Genomic DNA, 23,529 nt, shown 5'->3' on the forward strand with positions numbered 1-23,529 from the left:
GCAGATGTTTCTGTGGCATTTTAATGATATGTTCTGCATTTATCCATGCATTCTGCTAAAAATATTGTTACTGATTTTTCATATCACCTTTTCCCCATTAGGTAGCAATGTTCCTCAAGGTAAGTAATCATGTCCATTTTATTTTATTCTTCCGCTTACTCACAGCATAGATATGTGCATACTTCTGGGTGTGCTTTGCATGAAAAAGCAGTGTATGATACCTTGGGGACTGATTTACTGAAATAACTTCTCCAGTATGACTCTTGAAAGAACTAGGTCAATAACCCATAGAATTATATAATTTTTTTTTTTTTTTTTTAGCTTGAAGAGGCCTTAGAGATCACTTTTTCCAGATCCTTCATTTTACAAATTAGGAAATGAGCCAGGATTACAACTCATCCTCTCAACTGCCAAACCCTGTGCTCTTTCAGCCTCATCAACTGCCTCTTGGATTGAGTTGTTCATTTTCCAGGTGATTTCTGCATATTATTGTGTGTGTGTGTGTGTGTATGTGTGTCAGGGTGCGTGCGTGTGTGTTTATGTGTATGGTTTTTAGGACTTTATAACCTTGTCCAATTACAGAAACATATTTTATGTAGAAGAAAGAGGAGATGACAAAGTATAAATTAAAGGGAGAATTTTATCTTCCTCTTCTCTTTATTAATGTTATTATCATTAAGAAACAAAATGGTATACAGAAGACAAGAGACCATAAAATTATCATATGAAACCTGTCTCTTGGAATAATCTCTTTCCAGATTCCACTTAGAGATCATTATCTTGGCTACTGAGACAACGTGTGTGTCTGTAACGTGCATTCAATGTATTTAGGAGAGAGACTTTGCACGTGTCTCTAATGAAAGGGAAAGGGGGCAGGGTGGGGGCCTCTGGGGAGGAGATCCACAGCGAAGGGGAGGGAAATGGGCTTCTAGCAGAGGAGGCAGGTGGAAAGAGGGAGGGGTCTGTGCGCCCGCAGAGTCGCCAGGCGTCCTGCGAGTTGTCTCCGCTGGGAGGGGCGAGGCTGTCACTTGCCAGGGCTCGAGGAGCCCGAGCGCGGCTTGGAGAACTTGGCCCCGCGCAGCGCCTGGTCACTCGCTCTCCTCTGGGGACTGCAGAGAAGCAGGACCTCGGGCCATGGGTGAGTGCGCGGGCGGGCGCGGACACTTCGCCCAAAGGCTCGTCCTCGGGAATGGGCATTATAGAAAGAAAATGAATGTTCCTCGGCCTCAGACTGCGTCCCTCCCAGCTCTGTTCCCCCCGCGCCCCGCGACCCCAGCCCTCCTGTCTCTGGACTTTTTTTCTGGGAGCGAGGCGATGGCTATGGGTGGCACCTGGAGGTGAGGGAGGGTGCCCGACTGTTTACAGTGAGTCAGGAGGGTGGGAGGTTGCGCCTGGGCGCTGATCCTCTGCGTCGGCCCCACGACCCAAGCCTGGGGGTCCGGTCTACTGTGCTTGGGGCGGTATCTGGGAAATAAAGAAAGACTAAGAGACCCAGGATCCGAATAGCGAGCAGATTACAGGGAGATCTCTGTCCTCCGGAGTTCCCACGTTTTCATGTTCTCTTTGGGGAGCAAGTTGAAACGGGGCACGAGAAATGGAAACTTCCTAAAACTTCCACTTGGTACAGGTTTGAGCAAAGGAAGGTGCTGGGGCAGGGCCAGACTGGGGACGATTTCTAGTCCCTCTCCAAACGTTGTGCCCATGTGCACAATAGGTTTGAGGTTGAGGCCGAAGGCTGATTCTTCCTAAATTCGACCTGGGTAAACAGCGTGGTTAAAAGGGCGTCCACACTGGCTCGGGTCACTGGATAGTGGAGTTCGGCGCAGCTCAGCTTCGCTCAAGTTTCCAGGCAGGGTTCGCTTATTCGGTGTTTAGCGGAGGCAGCTTGGAATAGCTCCAGGAATGTGATTGTGTGTGGCGGAGGGGAGGAAGAACTGGGTGTGAAATAGCCGATTCAAACCCACCACTAAGACGCAGGGTCCCACGAGTCACCTCGAAGAGCGAGGGAGAGGCTGGGGAGGAGAAAGCACTCGCCATCCCCGGACTGCAGCATCCACAGGCGCAGGGGCGATGCTGCTCTTGCGCGGTTACCGGCTACGTTCAGCCCGCAGCCCGAGTTACTCTTCCAACCCCAGCGCGCTCACTTCTTCCAGCCAAGTCCACTGGGCGCCCCTCCCCCTGGCTTCTCCCTTGTCCTTTGTTGTGAGGGATTTCTTCAAGAGTAAAGGAGGCCTTGGGGACTTACGTGCTCGGGTTGAAATTCCTAAATTCCCACAGGCTCAAGGGTTAGGGGATGCTTTGACTACTAATCATGGAGTTTATAGACAGTAGCCAACTTGGAAGAAAGGAAAAAAGAGAAAGCTGAGGACATTTTTGCCTATGAATGTTAGCTGTGATCAAGACATTCATAGTCTCTTCTTGCTTGACCCTTGGAAGAGCCTTAGAAGGACCCATTTTTAGGGCCTTTGTATAAACAGCGTTGGAAATGGTCTTAAGAAGAACTGTGTTTAAATGTTTTCTGAAAAGGAAGGAGTATTTTCAGGTTAAAAAAGAAAGATAAAACATTTTCCCAAGTGTGGCAGAGAGTATTTCAGACTCTTTTTTTTAAATTTGGTTGTTAAGTGTTGTGTTCCATTGGAAAGACAGGAATATTTTTAATTTTTCTCCTAAACACAACACTTACTGTTCTACTTGAGCCTATAAACTCTTGTTTATATGCTCACACAGGAGAAAAGCTGTCATAAATGGAAAGTCAAAATAATTGACTTGATGTACTCTATTCATTAGCTCTATTAAAAGCATTACGATGCCAATTGGATCCAACATAATAAAATGTCCAGAAAGAATTACATAATTTACCCTTGTAACCTCAAGTTCGAGAGGACTGGCTATGAAAGGTAAGATATTCATAATTTCAAAGTTAATTATTTCTTTAATTTCCATTTCCATACTATAGTGAAAACAATTTGTCCTGGATTTTTGCTTCAATGCTCATGGATAATTATCAATCATCCCTCATTATAGGAAGGTGCTGTTGTGTGGGATGGTGTGGAGTTAACAACTGAGTTGTCAGGATCCAAAGCTTGGTCTGTAACTCTTAGAAGTTCTCTTTCCTATCTGTAATCTGAGAGATACCTAAAATTTGTGTGTTCCTTCTTCTGCCAGAAGTGGATTACATTTTTCCTATTGTAATTGAGGTCACCAGAAACTCATGAAGTCAGGGGCCTAGTAGGAGAGATTAAAAATATTCCTGAACTCTCTTTAGGTGGAGGTAGAGGAATAAAGTGAGGAAGCCAGAGGTGAGGGAAATAGAGAAAAGAACAGGCCTGTAGCAAGGGAGAGTGAGGGCATGAAGCCAGAACTCAGGACAGAGATTCAAGTATGCAGTCCAGAGAGTAGGAAGAGCCAATAAGCAGCAAGGGGCAAAGCAGGGAAAGCAGGAAGGAAGTGCATAGGGGAAATAGAAAACATTTGGCCACTTAAGGCCATATCTCTCCTCTTCCTTTTAATTTACTTATGAAAAACAAAACTTTACTACTTAGAATCTCTTCTATTTAGTGGTAGTAGGGATGGTAGGGAGTTTAGCATTAAAGTCCAAATGGCTATGATAAGAGGGAAAAACAGTGTAGGAGAATGCTAGATTGTGCCAACAAATGGAATCCAGTTTTTTTTTGTTTGTTATTTGTTTTGTTTTGCTTTTCCTGGTATAATGACAACCAAAATTTATCACGTAAAGAAAGGAAGATAGTGTTATGGGGATGAATGTAGCAATCAATTCTCATTTGTCTTAGAAGAAGAAATCTGAACTCTAGCACTGTGGAAGAATGAGAGTAATTGGTTAATCAAATATTCTGAATAATTTATAGTCCTTCATATCCATAATGCACAAGGCTGATTGTAAAAAAAAGTTATTTGCAAAGTAGGCAATTGCAATTTTGGCATCTCTTCCTTTTGTTGTTTGATTTCCTCATTGATGCCCTCGGCTTCTTTAGGTATGCAGCAGGGTTTTCCCTCCACTCCAAAGTTCTACTCTGCAGAAAGGATGCAACAACATAGTTCACACTAAAAAAACCCTGCAGGGCTAACCCATTGCTCAGAGTACTTACATTTCAACTTCAAGTTGAATTTTAGTCTGCAAATCTCTACTTGTGGAATTTCAGGCCCCATTGGAAAGATAGGTCAGGAATATTTTTAATTTTTCTCCTGAACACAACACTTACTGTTCTACTTGACCACATATATATCACTATGAGACCGTTAATGACTGTTTTGTTTAAAAAATGATGTTGAATATGATTTAATTTGACAGATACTATGAAAAGTTTAATGGGAGTGGTACTGAACCTGTCTTGGAGGAATGTGAAACATTTGGAAGGGAAGTGGTTTTAGGTAGAATAAGGAGCTCCTTCTCAAGGCAGTAAGGAGGTGAGTTTGGGGAGCAGTAGGACATGGAGCTGGATCGACAGGATGGGATTTGATTTTGGAGAGCCTTTAAAAGCAATGAGAGGAATTTAGAATTCACATGATAGGAAGTAGGGTGCCTTGGAAGGTTTTTGAGCAGGGAAGACATAATGAGATTAGTGAAAATGTTTTTTAAAACAGAATTAGTTGGAGAGAACAGACCCAGTTGTTACAGTAATCCTGAGGTAATATGATATATGTCTAAACCAGTTTTGGGAATAATATTATATTATATATATGATATGTTAATAATAGAATATGATATATGTCTAAGCCAGTGGAACTGGAGAGCAAAAGATGAATGAGAGATAAGTGAAAAATCTATAAAATTAGGCAATGGAGCAATAAGACAATGAATATAATATTTTGTCTAGAAATTTGAAATCTTGAAGACCTGGGAAGTAGTGGGTTCCTTGATAGAATATTTAAAGGATAAACCAGATGGTTTACTTTCTGCATGTTTTGGATGAAAAATTAATTTCATATTTGAAATGTTATTAAGAAGTGATAGCAAGGCTGGGTGCGGTGGCTCATGCCTGTAATCTCAACACTTTGGGAGGCAGAACGAGGTGGGTGGATCAGTTGAAGCCAGGTGTTTGAGACCAACCTGAGTAACATAGTGAGACTGTCTCTACTAAAAATACAAACATTAGCCAGGTGTGGTGGCACACGCCTGTAATCCCAGCTACTCGGGAAGCTGAAGCTCGAGAATTACTTGAACCCATGAGGCAGAGGTTGCAGTGAGCTGAGATCATGCCATTACACTCCAGCCTGGACAATAGAGAGAGACTCAGTCTCAAACAAAAAGAAAACAAACAAGCAAAAAAAAGAAATAATAGCAAGACATCTAAACACAAATATTTAGTATGTGAGAAACACCTGAGAATTTAATCAGAACACAGAACAAAAAGGAAAACAAAGATGAAAGGGTTACCAACCTTTAGTGAGAGGAAAACCCGTGAACTGAATTATCTATTTGAAAGTGTGAGTATAGGGAGTACTGGTTGAGGGACAGGGAGGGAAAGGATAAATCCTGTTTGACTAAAGAAGGACACCAACTACATGATATGTACTAAATGCCCTAACATGAGAACAGCGAAATGTGACAACTTAAACATTCCGTGTTAGATTTGAGAGTCTACACATTTTGACAAGAGAAAAAATATCAAATGGAAATATTTTGCTCTTACTCAATTTGAGTAACAATGGAGTTGGTTAAGTATCTGTAAAATTGTTTGCAAATTTAGACAAAGAATAATGACACACAGTATTGTCTTGAGCTCGTAACTTTTTTTTCAGGGAAACTATGACATCCTCGAGACAGTTGTGAACAAAGGTACAAGAGCCAAGGTTTGAAATAGGAGAAGCAGATGACAATCTCTTATGTCTTTGAATGGGTTCTATAAATCTTTGGGATCCTACTTCCTCATTTGTTTGATGAGAGGATTGGGCAAGGTTCTGCAAATTTATGTAGCTCAGCTCTTGATCCAGTAATCATTAGAGAGAGAGAGAAAAAAAAAAACATGTAAAGAAGGTAAGATTAAGCAATTTCCATTAAGCAAATCAAGAACACTTTTATGATGCTAGAGAACTGGATAATACTTTTGATCATTTGGCTTCCAGTGTGTTATTTTCCTTACGAAATCACAAGGTCTGATAAGAGTCCCAAACTCAGCAGAAAAAGATAAAACTCATGTTCTAAGCATTTATTGCTGCATAAAATGATCTCCCAAACTAGTGGATTAAAACAACAACGTATTATTGTCATTCATGGTTCTGCGGGCTGACTGTCTGCTGAGTAATCCTCATTTGAAGTTTCCTGCCTTGGAAGCCTGATGGCAGTAGGGGATTTAGCCATCTGAAGACAGGATTGGACTGGTCGTCCAAGAGAGCTCACATATATAGCTGGCAGTTGATGCCAGCTGTTGACTACGAGTTTAACTGTCCTGAAGTGGCTTGGGTTTTCCATAAAATGATGACTAGGTTCCAAGAGGCAGCATCCCAAGAATGAATGTTCCAAAAAACCCAAGCAGAAGCTGAAAAGATTCTTATGATCTAGCATCAGAAATCCCAGGACATCTCTTTTCCTTGATGTGAGGAGCAGCCTGCTCATACGAGGAAAGGAGAAATTGAGGGTAGCCGACTAACTGATCTAATTCCTAAAAGAGCTGTCTTGTTAAGTGTGCTTCACATTGGGTTTACAACTGAAAACTCAGTACAAGTTCTGAGAAAAACATATGATTAAAGACTACATTTTTAATTAGAAACATGAAGAAATCTAAACAGTCACACTAAAATTTCACAGCAAAACATTTGAGTGTGGAAATTCATGCCTGGGTGGAAATGTGTTGGTAGAATACTGGGATAAGCTCTACTCAAAATAGTTTCAAATAAAATCAGCTAATCTTTCTTATTTTCCCTTGAATCTGAAGTTTCTAAGGCTACTGTAAAGTACTGTTCATTTTATTTAGAAAAGAGTTGGTCATAAATTGGAATGTAGGTCAATTTGCATAAATCCTTTGCTCAATATCCTCTTGTCACAATCAACTAGATGCTTTGTAGTGAACTGTTTAAGAGTTTGCTTTATTTTTTCAAGAATGTGTTAGTTTTACAAAGTACAAACTTTGAATTGGTATAATGTCACTAGAGGCTTCACCATACTTTTCTTTTGAAGAGATGTATTTAACTAACTAAGGTTCCACTTAACAAACTCTTCATGTAAATCTCTTTTTATTATTAATAATTTTATCTGGCAAAGTTAAAGCTGTCTCTGTGATTACAAAAAATCGAGGCCTTTCTCCAGACAATTGAAAAACAAAGAAAAATTAGGGTAAATGAGATGGGTTTAAACTCCAGGACAGAATTAATTTCAACCTAGAAATTTAGAGGCCTTAAAAAATATTAGTTCATTATTGTGTTTCAGCTTATTTAACTTGAGGTCATTCTATTTTCGACTGTTTGACAAGAGGTGAGGAGATGAGGGTAAATATTGCAAAGCCGGATACTCGATGCTCATTATCCATGCTATAGCAAGCAAACAAAACCATATCCCAATGAGAAATGAAGCCTTGACCTGTATGAACGACATAACCAGAATAATGTGTTAATTCTAGAAAGTAGTATCATAAAACAAATTATTTTTTAGTTTAATATATTCATTATTTATTTTAAGATATATAAGGTATGCTTAAATAATATACAGTAATAACAAAATAAATATCTCTTGCTAGTTGTATAAACTTTCTTATTGTAGAACCTCTAATTTTATTGTCCAGCTAGAATACCTTAAGGCATATATTAAATACTGATTCCTGGGTTCCAATTCCCAAGACTCAGATTCAGAGGGCTTGGGCTTGAGAGCTGGACCTGCAATTTTAACATGTAATCCAACTGATGATGAAGCAGGAAGTCCGGGGCATGTAACGAGAAAAACCGACTCCAGAATGCCTTTCTTCTAAGCTGACTTAGCCACTCATTACAGCTGTTATTCCTTCACTTGTATCACTAATATACAGGCATACCCTGTGTTATTGAACCTCACTGTATTGTGCTTCGTAGATACTGTTTTTTTTTTGGTTTTTTTTTTTTACAAATTGAAAGGATCAAGGAGTGATTTCCACTTCCAAGTCTTATTCTTAAAGAACTATATTTCATAAGGTAATAGCTGCCACACATAGTGATTCCTCTAATGGATCTAGACAAAGTCAGTTGAAAACCCTCTAGAAATTATTCACCATTCTAGATACCATTAAGAACATTCATGATTCACAGGAGGAGATCAAATATCAGTATTAATAGGAGTTTGGAATAGTTTGAGTCCAGTCTTCATGGATAACCTAGAGGGCCTTAAGCCTTCAGTGGAGGAAGAAACTGCAGATGTGGTAGAAAGAGAAACTAGAAATTAGCAAGAGAACTAGAATTAGAAGTGGAGCCTGAAGATGTGACTGAATTGCTGCAATATCATATGAAACTTGAATGGATGAGAAGTTGCTTTCTATGGATGAATAATGAAAGTGGTTCCTTAAAATGGAATTCACCTCTGGTAAAGATGCAATGATATTGTTGAAATGACAACAAAGGTTTTAGAATATTACATAAGCTTATTGATAAAGCAGCAGTAGGATTTACTCCAATTTTTAAGTTCTACTGTGAGTAAAACGCTAACCAACAGCATCACATGCTACAGAGAAATCTTTCATGAAAGGAAGAGTCAATTGATGCAGCAATTATATTGCCTTAAAATAAGACAAATGCAATTCATTATCTTATTGTAAGAAACTTCCCAGCCACCTTCAGCAATCACCACCCAGATCAGTCAGCAGCCATCAATAGGGAGGCAAGGCCCTCCACCAGCAAAAAGATTATGACTTGCTGAAGGTTCAGATGATTGTAAGCAATTTTTTTAGCAATAAAGTATTTTAAAATTAAGGTATATACATTGGGGTTTTTTTTAGACATAATGCTATTGTGCACTTTATAGAATTTAACATAGTGTAAACATAACTTTTATATGCACTGGAAAATCAAAAAATTCGTGTGACTTGCTTTATTGTGATGTTCGCTTCATTGCAGTTGTTTGGAACCCAACCCCAAACACCTCTAAGGCATGTCTGCATTATTTTTATTTTCTAATCCTGATCCTAATATTACCAAGAGCTACCTCTTGGAATTACTATTACATTTCTGTTTCATTTCACTACTAAACTAAGTTTCTGTAGTTGCTGTCTCTTCTTTTTCATCAGTCACTAATCAACATTTTTGAGTGATGTTCTCCAGAGTTCACTGAAACCCCTCCCCTGAAAGGTACTAATAACCTCCTGTCTCATAGCTTCAGTGTCATTTATATCTATGTATCTCTCAAATCTGCTTATCTATGCCTGTCAGCTGTCTTCACCTGGCTGTCCCTTTAGTCCTTCAGCCTCAATAGGTTCAAAACTCTCCTTTCTCTCTAATATCTATCTTGGAAAGATGTTTGTAGAAAATTAAGGCATATTGGAAAAGCAATGTGAATATAATAAATATTGCATATATTATTACATTTGTACACACTGCTAGGAAAATGTGGTAAAGCTTCAAGTATGTTGCACAAATGCCTGGAGTTCAGTAAACACTGCATCTGATGAAAGTCTACCTTTCTTTTCTGTCTCTCTGTGTCTGCTATGTCAGCTGTTTCCTCCTTGCATTACAGTTATTTGTGAATGTGTACTGTTTCCTTATTTGGGGTCATGTCCAGACATTGAAGGTAACAACATTTAGACAATTGACAAAGAAACCAACAAATGCTCTTATCATCAAGCTATTTGCCTATGACTGCCTACTTTGCTAACTCAGAAAGGTACAAAAATACAAAATTTAAAAAGTATAATGTATTTAATATTGGTCATTGCAGGAGACAGGAAAGAAGGCAAAACTATGGAATGAGTGTATCTGTTCAGAATAGGGTGTAGAAAACAGTTGTGGGAGGGAGTCAACACTAGACCAAAGGCTCTTGTGAAAGAAACACTAAGACAAGAAGGATCTAGAATATTAAGGCAAGAAGGACTTTTCAGCTGAAAAGTAGATGAGACAGAGTTAGTGCACATTCAGAAGAATCAAAGAAAAAAAAAGAGTTTTAAGAAATGAGTGACCTACATTATTCAGTGCAACACAAAGAACAGAAAGGAATACAATGCATTTTGTTTTAAGGGTTTTTTCATTTATATCAGTGTATTGAAACCAAAGCATTTTTAATAAAGGAGTGAAGATACAAGTCTGCTCTCATAGACCAGATTACAAGGACTAGAAAAAAGAAAAAAAAAGAAAAAGAAAAATAAGGAAGAAAGAGAGGAGGGAGAGAGGGGAGGGAAAGAGAAAAGGAGGGAGGGTGGGAGGAAATTTGGATGGATCCAAGGTCAAGCAAAGATTTTTGTTGGGTGGGAAAGAATTGTTTCATGATTTCAGAAGGGGAATGATCTAAGGGAAAGGCAGAGACTGAAAATGCCATGGAATAGCAGAATCCCTCAGCAAGTTACTACAAAATGATCTAATGACATACATTTATTATTTAAATGTAACTTCAAAAGTTAAACTGTCTAAGAACGTTTGATGGCATTTGAGTTTTTTAAATGATAAGATATGCTTCTTGACTGTTCGAAATTGTGATATAATACAGTATGTCTAGTAAAGTTGGTGTGCATCTATTCTGAAAACTGTATTGTTTATTTTTCTTGTATTTTATTTATAGAGACTATTTATACCTTCACATATTTAGGAATAGATAGATAAATACACGACTTATATTCAAACTGTGAAATGAATCAACAGAGATGAAGCATATTGTGGTTAAATAATCACTACACTAGGAGTCAGGAGATAATTGTTCTCATCCCAATAACTCAGCTATTACTGATCTGTGCTACCTTAGTCCTGAGGTATAAGCAAAGGATGTGGATTAAGTAGCCTGTAAGATTTCATTCAGCTCTAGATGCCTATAAACTAGTCAATCAATCAATTATATTGAGCCCCACATCCTCATCAAATTATGAAGATGATGCTCCCACAGCAGCATTTCTCAAAGCTGACAGATCTTTCCTTGTTAGTAATTTTTCTGTGTTTTCAACCCTGACTTTCTGACAGAGAAGACAACTTCAACCAGATTTGAGTATTTCTCTTTCTTCACGTCTTTCGATATTTTTTTCCCTTTATTAAGTGAGGATAAGAAAAAAATGGAAACAAAACAAATATCAAATATACAATATATCAGCAATTATCTGAGACTTCCTTAGGCTACATGCACATTACTTATGTGCAACCCGTTATATATTATTAATATATTATTAATTAGTGAGGGAACTATTTGATACATTTTAACATGTAAGTTTATATGTTTTATGCTAACAACTCTAAACTTTTGGATTGCTATTTACATCTCTCTCTTTTTCTGTGTGTGTGTGTGTGTGTGCACATGTGTGTGTTTGTGTGTAGGGGGTTCTTGTTTTTTTCATTTTGATTGATTTGTTTCATTTTTATATATGTGAGTACAAGATAGTGTTTTGTATGGCTGTTACAATGAAATCATTTTACAAGTCCTAGAAATGATTCATTTAAAAGGAATCATTTTACAAGTTCTAGAAATGATGTTTGTTCCATTTGCAATATTGTCTCCAGGTGAAAATGACCACCATGGTTAAATCCTAGTCTGTACGCCTGAAACAAATATATTGTGTTTTTTTAAAGAAATATCAGGGCATAAAACAGATCATATCTGATAACATATAACTCAGTGCTGGCTTATTCCTTCTGGGTGTAATATTTTTTGTTTGCTCTTTCTTTTATTAAGAAAAATACAGAAATATATAAAAAGATAAGTGCTGAAATGGAATTGTGCTTTCAAAAAATTTTGAAGACACATTATATTTAGTAGATAGTTTTTATTAACATAAGTCAACTATCTATTTCCATCTAGATTTGAAGTGCAAATAATGAACTTCAACACTGGATACTCATGGAATTTTCTGCATTCTTTTTTTCAGTTTTCTTACTAAATAGTATAAAAGGATAAATATTCATAGGGATGTACTTGAGATATGAGATATGTTTGACAAGGCTATACATTTTGTCACTGTTTTACATATTTTTCCCTTCTAAAGAAAGATTTAGGCCAGGCACAGTGGCTACACCTGTAATCCAAGCACTTTGGGAGGTCAAGGCGGGTGGGTCACTTGAGGTCAGGAGTTTGAGACCAGCCTGGCTAACATGGTGAAACTCTCTCTCTACTAAGAATACAAAAAAAAAATTAGCTGGGAGTGGTGACAGGCACCTGTTATCCCAGCTACTCGGGAGGCTGAGACAGGAGAATCGCTTGAACCCAGGAGGCAGAAGTTGCAGTGAGATCGTGCTACTGCACTCCAGTCTGGGCTACAAGAGCGAAATTACATATCAAAAAAAAAAAAAAGGAAAGATAAAGAAAGAAAGATTTAAAAAGAAGAATGAAATTTTATTTGTTAATTGTATATAAGAAAGCAAATTCCTCTAAAGTGAAAAAAAGCAGAGCAACTATTAATATAAGTATACGATTTATAAATAGTTGGTTCTTTAGGTATAAAAGGCATAGAGATACCTACAAATATTAGTGTTATTAAATAATTTCATTCATTTCACAGCAGTTACCTTAGGAGAAATCCCCTTACATCATATGATAAATACATCCTGGTTTAAATCAGCTGACAGGTAAAGGGATACTCAACTCAAGAAATGTCAAATATTTAAAAATTCCAATGATAGTTCACAAATCTCATTATATCATCTTAAGATCATTGTTGTGGCAGAATTTTTGTATATAGGACCACCAACAATTCCCTGATTAAAACAAACAAACAAACAAACAAAGACTGCACCCCCAAAACAGCCTTTTAAATTTATTTTAGTGTTGGCTTGATTGAACAAGTATTTCTTAAGGGTCTACTGACGGGTCTATCCCATGCCCACCCTTGCTCTGCACATAATGACATAATGAAGGATGCAGGGTAAGTATAATTTCTGATTCTAAAGGACTGATGCTTTCATTGAGATATAAAACTTGCACACAGAAACCTATTTAAAAAATCTGTAAGATACAGAGAGCTAGATTAAATATAATCATTGGTAAAACCACTGGTCAGGAACGGAGGACATCAGTGGAGGCTACAGTCATCAAGAGAAGCTTTCTGAATGAGTACCTTGCTGAGAAGCTGGAGGGTTTGTGACTTTGTCAGGAAGTAGAGATAGTAACGGTGTGGGAATAGCCCAAGAAGAGCATGAAGAAAGCTATGGAGGAGGACAAGCATGCTCTGGGACCCATCGGAGTCTGCTTCCCCTCCAGGTCTCTTACGATGAATTTTTTTTTATGTCCCATGACCCCTGGAATGGGATATGGGGCCACACCCTAATGGAAATTGTAGAAACAATGTGAATACTAGTGCCTTGGTGGTGAGCAACGTAGGGGTTCTGCCAGCCCCTGCATCTTATCCTTCCTGTCCCCTGACCCTTATTCCAACTCTAAACCTTCTCACTGTCCTCACAGGGTCCTTAGAGACTGGTCCCATTTGCTTTCTCTGTACTTCAACCTATCATTACTTTTTTCTATTCAGTCTAGACTACATAGTCCAGAGATCCAACCATGCTTATGAAAATATTCTTGCTTCCCTAGGCCCTTTGTCCAAACGAGTCTGGGTTATTGCAGTATAGATCGGAGAAAGGCTTGATATAAGGATTACAAAAATCGTCCTACTACATGGTCATGCAATTGTAACATTTCCTACAGGGAATGACGGAGATTCAAGTAGATTTGGTTACAGATGTAATAAAAAGGAAGAAAATATGTGGGATAATAAGAAGGAAAAACATCTTTTTATTTGTTGGAATACAAACTGGAAGAAGTTGGTATTCTGAAGAGAGGAAGGAGTCATCAAGATCAAGCACGAACAAATGAAAAGTATTCATAATTCTGGTAACTTCCAATTATAAATAACTGTGTGTATCAAATCCCATGTTATTAAGTAGGAGGATGATCTAGTATGACTTCTGTCAACCAGGTGATTCAGGATTGCTTTTTTGGTCTTCTTGTCCACAGAGAGAGTTGTTACATCACTTCTTACTACCCCACGTGGTCCTCCTTGGAAGCTATGCAAGAGGATGACTCTTACAGATGACAGAAATGTTTAAGATTATGCAGTTGGTTTCACTCCTTAACTAAACAGAAGCTCCAGACAAGCCTTTAAGATTCTATTTCCCACTTATTGCCATGATATAATCAGAAATTTATAAAATTTGACCCAAAACCATAAAGAGATCTGATTAACTATAAAGGAAATAATTTAACATATTTAACTATAGATTATAACATAGTGGACTATTCCAATGATCAAACTAAGTTATAAAATTAAAAATTAGAAACTTTAGCTATCAGAAAATGTATAGTTAAGTGTTGCTAATGGCAGGATACCAACAGCTTTTTTCTAAAAAAGATTACAAATGATTTAGCATTATTAAAATTTATTTTCATATTTTTAATACTTTAATATTGTATGACTTAATTCAGATGAAGGATAAGGAAGAAAGATCCCTCTCTCATAATACCTTATATTTCACATTATTGTCTATAGGTCTCCATAATTCTGGGGCTCTCTTCCATGTCCTTCCCTTTTGTCCCCTATTTTTCCCCTTTCTTGCTTTTTCTTGGCTTTTAAAGCTCAAATGATGAATGTTTAAAGAGGCTATTATCCTTGGGTTGAAAGACTCATTCAGTTCTCTCTTATCTTCTACATCAAGGACTGACTCAAAACAACATAATTAAAATAAAATACAGCATAATTAAAACAAAGCATTCTGAATAGTATTTTTTAAAGCTAACAGGATATTTGTAATTATGTCTTTTCATTTTTCAGTAAAGCCTTCTTTAATTGATATGTGGTGCTATGTGCAGATGAATTTTTAGATGCAAATGTGTATAGGAAGTAATGCTCTACTGGTAGGCGCGGCTTTAATATGATCTTCCAATTCCTCCAAGGACTACAGAATTGGGGTACAAGTAGCTGTTTGCTCTGCTCAAGTTGAGTCCTTCTGTTTTCTTTGTCCCTGGCTTTCTTCTTCTGTCCCAGTGGCTGTAGCTCACTGTTTATTTATTAGCCGTTTAGTATGAAAAAGCATCTACTCTTTTAACATTGACAACAAATCAGAGTAATGAGCCTGCCCCTCACGCTACATTGGGTATAATCTTTGCCTATTAGGCTCTTGGCTGGTTTTGCTGTACTTTACCATCCTGAAAGTTTGAGAAATCTGACTGCTTTGTTGGTTGTTGTTTTCCTATTCTTATTAGCACTTGCCAAATCTTTTGTCATGCATCTTTAGACCAATGACAGCTTCTAGGTCAAATTTCAGTTTTGATCACTGCATCTTTAGAAGTAAAGCTAAGGACTGAAATAGCCAGTTCCTTTTCAGTGACTGCTGTGGATGTTGATTAGCTGCATGCTGGTTGTTGAAGTCATAGCAACAAGTCCTACTTAATATCTTTTGGGCATCTCAAATAAGTTTCTTCAGTCTTTGAATATATGACTACAAAAAGTTTCATCTCCTAGTGAAAATGAATATGTTCTTTCATAGGACAACAATTTCATAGAGCTGATTAAGCATTCTTGTCTAATGCTCATTTCTGAACAAGTAAGCTGAAATTATTTGCACTCCTTTCTTTCTTTGTCCAGTTTTCATAATTAGGCTTTCAGTGGACTTAATCTTTTAATTTTAAAATGATTAATTGCCAAGTTGTTGGGTGCCATTGCTTGGGTTACTAAGCTAAACATACCCAGCAGTAACAAAGAGAAGGGCATTGAAGTGGGCTATAGTGGCAAACAATAAATATTTACAAAAAGTTCATTTTCAACAAAGCCTCAGGATATTATAATATTGTTTAGAGAGGAGATAGCTATGGTTATTTTATTTTTCTAGATAAAGGTAGATTTGCGAAGATAATCTTGTTTTGTATTAAATTCTACTACTATACAATTTATAAATACAAATGGATTTTTTTCTCTTTTCACAACTAACAAATAATTCTAATTTCTGCCTATATGAAACCTGTTTTGGGGGTATGGAGTTATAAAGTTTAGACTTTTTCAGTCAGGTTAATGGGTGAGAAAAGGTTATATTATTTTACTTTATATATCATTTGAAAAAAAATTTATGGCATTCAATTAATTAATTTCTAAGCAACCTGAAACAAAACATCCTTCCTTGGCAAATTTATGACAGTTTCATGGCATTATTTGATTTAGAACAATCTGGTCTCAACTTCTAGATCCACTAAATTGGAGAAAGGATCTAATATACGTAAGTTTAGTTATGTCATGTGCAGGCCTAATAAAAATAATATATACTCATGGAGTTGTTGAGATGAACAAATGAGGGAAAATAAGTAAAATAGCTTAACAAAGTGACCAGGAGAAAGTATTCAATTAATATAAAGACACACACACACACACACACACACACACACACACACACACACAGATACACTTTAGTACAAAAGTAAGTTTGTCTTAACTAAGTTTTAAGTCTTAATTTCTTCTTAAATCTATCATAAAAAGAACTTTAGATTTGTAATTTAAGACAAACTTCAATCAAATGAATGGTTATTTTTCTAAACCAGTACACACTGTAGTCATGTGTTTTCTTAGGAATAAGTTGATCATGTATAGCTTTTATGGATGTTGTTAGGAAGAAGCTAGAATTAAGAGGCAGGTGTTGGTCAAAAGACACTTAGAGATGGTCCTAAAAATCAGAGCTTGCTAAGTCTGTCTGTGTAATTCATTCATCAAGTAATTTTTAAACCTGCTATTTGCTAGACAGAATGCTTAGTGCTAGACATTTCTAAAGAAAGATAAAATATGGTACCTGGTATAATAATAAAACAGTAGGAATTATATGGCATAACAGATGTTGAGGTGGGACTTTATATGGTGTATATGGGCAGAAGAGAGTAGTTGAAATTCCTCTTAAAATGTCAGTAAAGGATTCAGAGACCGGCTAGAGCTAATCCATAAAACTTTGAAATGATTTGCCTGACTTATGGATCAAGGAAAAGGCCTTCTAGCCAGACAAGTAGTATAAATAAAATATTGAAGTGAAAAAAGCATGAGTTATTCAATGAATTGTAAGCAGCTCAGTTGACTGGAGTATAGAAATGTGAGAGATGTGCATTGATCAACAAGAGATCAATTGGGGGTGGGGCTCTTGCATGACATGTTAGATGGTTGGCCTTTTGCGCAGTAAGCATGTAGATGCACTGTTGGGTATTTGCTGGGGAAATAAGACACTTAAATTGTTAACTTAAAATGATCATTCTAGCAGCAATGGAAATGAAAAATATGATACATGGGAGATTATAAACAACAGGAAAATATAAGAAAGGTTTTCTTTAAGAATAGAGGTAAATAAATCAATGAAATGCTACAAAAATTTAAAAGTTTCTTTTTCTTCTTTGTAGAGATGGAGTCTCACTCTGTTGCCCAGACTGGAGTGGCAGTGGAACAATACTAGCTCATTGTAGCCTGGTGGGCAGAATGCTAACTCTTCTGGGCTCAAGCAATTCTCTTGCCTCAGCCTCCTGAGTAGCTGGGACTATATCCACAGTCACTGCACCCAATTTATTTAATTTTTTTTTTTTTTTTGTAGTGAGAGGGTCTTACTATGTTGCCCAGGCTGGTCTCAAACTTTTGGCCTCAAGCAATTCTCTCATCTTGACCTCCCACAGTGCTGGAATTTACAAGCATGAGGCATCACATCTGGCCTAAAAGTGTCCTAAAAATAATTCTTTCCAAATAACACCTATTGGAATGGAGGGATGGTTAAAGAGCTGAAATTTCGTTTTCAGTGTTTGAAGGAAAAAAACCGTATGATCATCTCAGTAAACATAGAAAACACATTTAATAAAATATAGGTCAGGTGCAGTGACTCATGCCTGTAATCCCAGCACTTTGGGAGGCTGAGGTGGGTGGATCACAAGGTCAAGAGTTTGAGACCAGCCTGGTCAACATGGTGAAACCCCATCTCTACTAAGAATACAAAAATTATCTGGGTGTGGTGGCACGTGAGTGTAATCCCAGCTACTCGGCAGGCTGAGGCAGGAGAATAGCTTGAATCCGGGAGGCAGAGGTTGCAGTGAGCCCAGATTGAGCCACTGCACTCCAGCCTTGGTGACAGAGCAAGACTCCGTCTCAGAAAAAATAAATAAATAAATAAATAAATAAATAAATAAATAAATAAAAGAAAACATATTTAATAAAATTTAACATTAACTTATGGTAAAAATTATAAGTAAATTAGGAATAGAATAGAATGGTTATAAACTGATCTGAGATATCCTGCAAAAACTGTAGGTAACATTATATTTAATGGTGAAACACTAGAAACATTCCCAATAACGTCAAGTACAGGGAAAGGACACTCACTCTTGCCATTGCTATTCAGCGCTCACTTTGTTGTCCTAACCAAGGCAATCAGAAAAGAAAACATATAAGTGGAAAGACTGGAAAGAAGGAGGCAAATTTGGCATTAATCGAGACAATGCACTTGTCTATATAATAAACACATTCTACGAGAATTACAAATAGTAAGAGATCAGCAGGAATGCTTGCAGAGGTCAACAGGTGTTATCAAGAGCATTTCAGTGTCTCAACAATACCAAAACAAGGGTAATTAAAATCTGATTTACAATAGCAAAAAGTTTTATAATAATCCCAGAAGTAAATTTACCAAAAATACATGAGATTTTAATGGCAGAAAGCAAATGTGAACACATGATAAGATAGATCTGGTTAGCAGATATGCAATCTCATTATCACATCTCTTTCAAATATGTGTGTGTACATATATAGATATAGATATATGTTTTCCAATCCAATTTCAAGAACGTTTTCAAAAAAGTTTTCATGGAATCGACAAACTGATTCTAAAATTCTGTAAGGAAAAGGGATTTCTATAAATTGACATAATTCCGAAAAAGAAAAAGAAGGTGGGAGAATTAAGCCTTCTAAATATCTAGACTTATTCTTAAACTACGGTAATTGCAACTGCAGTTTAGCACTAAATAAATACATAGATGAATATAACCCGATATAGGTCAAAAATAGGTTCAGCTTTCTGTGTCCTAGATATATAATAGGGGAGGAGTTACTAATCAATGTAGGACTACTCAAAAAATGATGATGGGACAACAGGTTTGTGTAGACAATGAATAAATTATTTTACTGCCTCACACATATCCCTAACTTACCCTATACATGAAAATAAATTCTAGATGCATCTGATAAGAGTTACCTAATAAAGATCTAATTGTGAAAAACAATAAAAATATAGGAAAGCATCTTTATTACACTAGGGCAGGGAAGGATTTTAAAAATATAGAGGAAAATAGTAATAAAAAGTCCTGCCAAATTTTGCCATATCAAAATGTAAAGAATTTCTATGAAGCAATAAAATATTGAAAAAACAGGTTGGATTTTTTTAAGTGTTAAGAATATTTAAATAACTTATACATCACTAAGAAAAAAGACAAACGATACAATAGAAAATGAGCAAATAAAAGAACAGGAGAGGGCCGGACACGGTGGCTCATGCCTGTAATCCCAGCACTTTGGGAGGCCGAGGTGGGCGGATCACGATGTCAGGAGATCTAGACCATTCTGGCTAACACGGTGAAACCTCGTCTGTCCTACAAATACAAAAAAATTAGCTGGGCGCAGTGGCGCACACCTGCAGTCCCCGCTACTTGGAAGGTTGAGGTAGAAGAATCGCTTGAACCTAGGAGGCAGAGGTTGCAGTGAGCTGAGATCACGCCACTGCCCTCTAGCCTGGGTGACAGAGCGAGACTCTTTCTCAATACATACATACATACATACATACATACATACATACATACATAAAAATAAAAAGTAAAAGAACAGGAGAATTTCATGGAATAAGTAATCATAGATGTCCCATAAATATATCAAGAAATGCTCTGATCTCTGGTAACTACAGAAAATCAAGTTGTGTGTGTGTGTGTGTGTGTGTGTGTGTGTGAGAGAGAGAGAGAGAGAGAGAGCACAATAGGTAACCAGAGTACTCCTATATGCATTAAATAAACTGAATTAATAGTTGTAAAGCTTGCATCAAAGAAAACTCCAGATGCTTCCCTGGGGAATTTGACCCACATTTAAGGGAAATATAATAGCAGCAGCTCTATCACAAAACCTTCCAGAAAGAAAGAATGACGAAAATCATTCCCACCCCATTTTATGAAGCCAGCATTCCCTGATGCCAAAACCAGACAAAAATAAAATAACACTGCAGACTAATATATCTCAGGAGCCTAGATGCAAACTTCCTCAAGGAAATTTTAAGCAAATTGAAGCCAATATGTAACATATATAAGCCAAATGGGCTTTATTCTAAGAAAGCAAGGAAATGATTTCAAATGGTTTAACATTTGAAATTTAATTAGTGTAATTCACCGTAAGAACAGATTAAAAAAGAAAAAACTTACAATGACCACAATAGACATAGAAGCAGCATTAGACAAAGTTTAACACCCATTCATGATCAATTTCTTTGCTAATAGAAGTAAACTTCCTTAACCTGATAAAGGACATTTCAAAAATCACAGAGGGGGATGGAATTTTGTCTGCTGAGACAGGACCTTCAAAATAGAAAGCTCTGCATGGTATATAAAGAGCTCCAAAGAAGCATGAGAAATACAGTGCAACTGTGTTATCACCATGAAATTAAAGGCATTGTTTAAAATATTTGTTCAGCCACTTTCCATTCTATGTATCTGTCTGATACATTATGGAATAATCACAGCCACATGAAGAGTTGAAGGTCCTTTAAAATCTAATTATAGATTATCTGTCCTCATAGCTTTCCTCCTTTGTTTTGATCCTTTAAATTCTCCCCTCCCCATCTTTGAGACACCTTGTGCTATATTATTTATTATTTAACTTAGATACCAGGGATGCAGCTTGCAATGAAAAGCACTTGACAAAATAAAATTGCGTTATGTTCTATGACTCCCATAAAAAATGAAAACCATTTATGAATAGCACCAAAATATATAAAATAGGTATAAACTGAACACAATACATACATGTTATTTACGCAGAAAAATACAAAATGCCCATGAAAGAAAACAAAGACCTAAATAGAAAGATATACCACATTAATTGATTGGAGGACTCAACATTAAATTGTCAAATCTCTCTAAACCTATCTATAGATTCAATACAACCTCAATAAAAATACCAGCGAGAAGTTTTATAGGTTGATTCTCAAATTCATATGGAAAGGCAAAGGAAGTAGACTAGCCAAAGTGATTTTAAAAATGAACAAAATTGGAGGAGTCATGCTAATTCATTTTAAGACTTATTCTACAGCCATCATAATCAAAACTGTGTGGCATTGGTGAGAGGAGAGATATATACATTAGTGGAATAGAGTACGAACTCTAGAGATAAACCCACATCACAATTTCAGCTTATTTTTGACAAAGATATATAGACTATTAAGTGGAGAAAAGCAAAGTATTTTAAACAAATGATACTGGAAGAATTAGACACCATGTATAAAGAAATGAACCTTGAACTTTGACCTGACTTGTACATTATAAAGACATTAACTCAAAAAGTCTAGTTTTAAAAGAAAAAGTTGATATCCATCGAAATGGAAGACACTTACTTTGTGAGACACATTGATAAGGAAATGAAATGACAAGCCCCATACTGGGGGAAATCATTTGCAAAACATATACCTGATAAGAGACTGATATCCTAAATATATAAAGAACAATAAAAACCTGCTAACAAGAAAACAGAGGGCAAACAACTTACATAGACACTTCACTAAGAAAAATAGACAGGTGGCAAATAAACACAAAAATATGTAAAATATTATTAGTCAGTAGAGAAATGCAAATCAAACTGACAATGAGATAATACAATACACCTATGGGAATAGTTTTTTTTTTTTTTAAATTAAAAAAAAAAGGAAAACAGAACAAAAATCTAAGCACAGAAAACCAAAAACCCTGACAATACCAACTCCCGACAATGGACAGCTGGAACTCTCAAACATTTGTGTGGGTCTGCTAAATGGCACAACCACTTTGAAAAAATGGCTTGGCTGTTTTGTATAAAGTCAAAAATCCACTTAAAATGTCCCAGCAAGTCCTCCCTTATGTATTTACCCAAGATAAATAAAAATGTATGTTGACTCAAAAATCTGAAAGTGCAGGTTTATAATGGTTTTATTTGTAGTCATTAAAAATTGGGAATAAACCATGACCTTCAGCTGCTAAATGGGCAGACAAACTCTGGTGCAGCCATAGATGGAATTCTACTCAGCAGTAGAAAACGAAGAAACTCTCAATAACATAAGACATGGATGAATCTTAAATGCATGCTGAGTGAAAGAAGCCAGACTCTTAACAGCTATCAATCAATTTATGTGACACTCTAGAAAAGACAACTTTATAAAGATAAAAAACAAAGCAGTACTTAAGAATGGTTGGAAGTGAGGCAGGTGGTTGACTACAGATAATTTATGAACAATTGTTCTATGTCTTAATTATGATGATGTTTATGTGACCACATACATTTTCCAAAATTCTTAGAATTTTATTCTAAAAAGGGTGAGTTTTCTATGCAACAAGTTATATCCCTTTAAAAGCCAGATAGAATCCTATATAAGTAAACATTACCCTTGGTTGATTTTGAGTGGTAGGACATTTTTGTTTATTATATTATTTTTATACTTTTTTCCCTCAAGTAAAAATAAAATAAAAATTATTTCCCCAGTTTTAAAAATATTAAAAATAATTACCTCTAGATAAGACCTTCTCTATTCCTGCTTCAAACCATAAAATTCTGCATTTGTCATCTTTCTTTTATCCCCTTCATTTCCTTCAGTTTCATACAATGTACAAAATCTTTAAGGGTTCGACATAATCGAAGTGAGAATTTCTGTAAGCTACTTTTAATTAAAATCATTCAATTTAGCCAACCATTATGCATTAGATAATATGTTTCACTTATTTTATATTAAAAACTGAATGCATCTTAAATGGCAAACTATGCTAACAAACAAACATCGAACCCTACGCCTGCTGAGTTGGTGTACTGATTGAGGAGAAGCCTCAGGATTCCTAACTCTTGAGAAGTGACATGTACATAAATCTTTTCAGGGGTCACATCACTATTATTATCACCAACATAAATATTTCATATATTTTTTCAAATTTGAGAAACATACTTTCAAAAACCTATCTTGATTCTACCCAGTGGAATTTGGAAACAAATATTATTATAATCCATCAAACCAATTCAATCCTCATTTTAAGAACCCCAATTTATTTAGGAAGAACATTCACAAATTTATTAGAATATTCCATTTAGTAGACATTGATCTTACACATATGGAAACTAATAATAAGGCCCGCGTCAGAAAGTAAGCTAAATAGTCATACTTCCGGGGTTCAAATCCTGTGGCCAGTATACTCAAAACAACTTAAAAAATTTAAGTGAT

At 36.4% G+C, this 23,529-nt stretch overlaps 1 protein-coding gene across 2 annotated transcripts in view; it reads left to right on the forward strand.

Annotated features, from left to right (window-relative positions):
- The first annotated feature begins 986 nt into the window (after positions 1-986).
- Positions 987-23,529, forward strand: part of LOC105466640 (glycoprotein M6A) — a 368,562-nt gene continuing 346,019 nt past the window's right edge. The window contains exon 1 of one of the 2 annotated variants that reach the window (XM_071092816.1): positions 987-1,138. In XM_071092816.1, coding sequence (XP_070948917.1) covers positions 1,135-1,138 — 4 coding nt within the window. In that variant the 5' untranslated portion in view covers positions 987-1,134. Of the gene's footprint in view, positions 1,139-2,876; positions 2,898-23,529 lie in introns of those variants that run through there. The other variant, XM_011715711.3, reaches the window with a different exon arrangement.

Source organism: Macaca nemestrina, chromosome 3 (assembly GCF_043159975.1).
Source record: "Macaca nemestrina isolate mMacNem1 chromosome 3, mMacNem.hap1, whole genome shotgun sequence".
Lineage (NCBI taxonomy): Eukaryota > Metazoa > Chordata > Mammalia > Primates > Cercopithecidae > Macaca > Macaca nemestrina.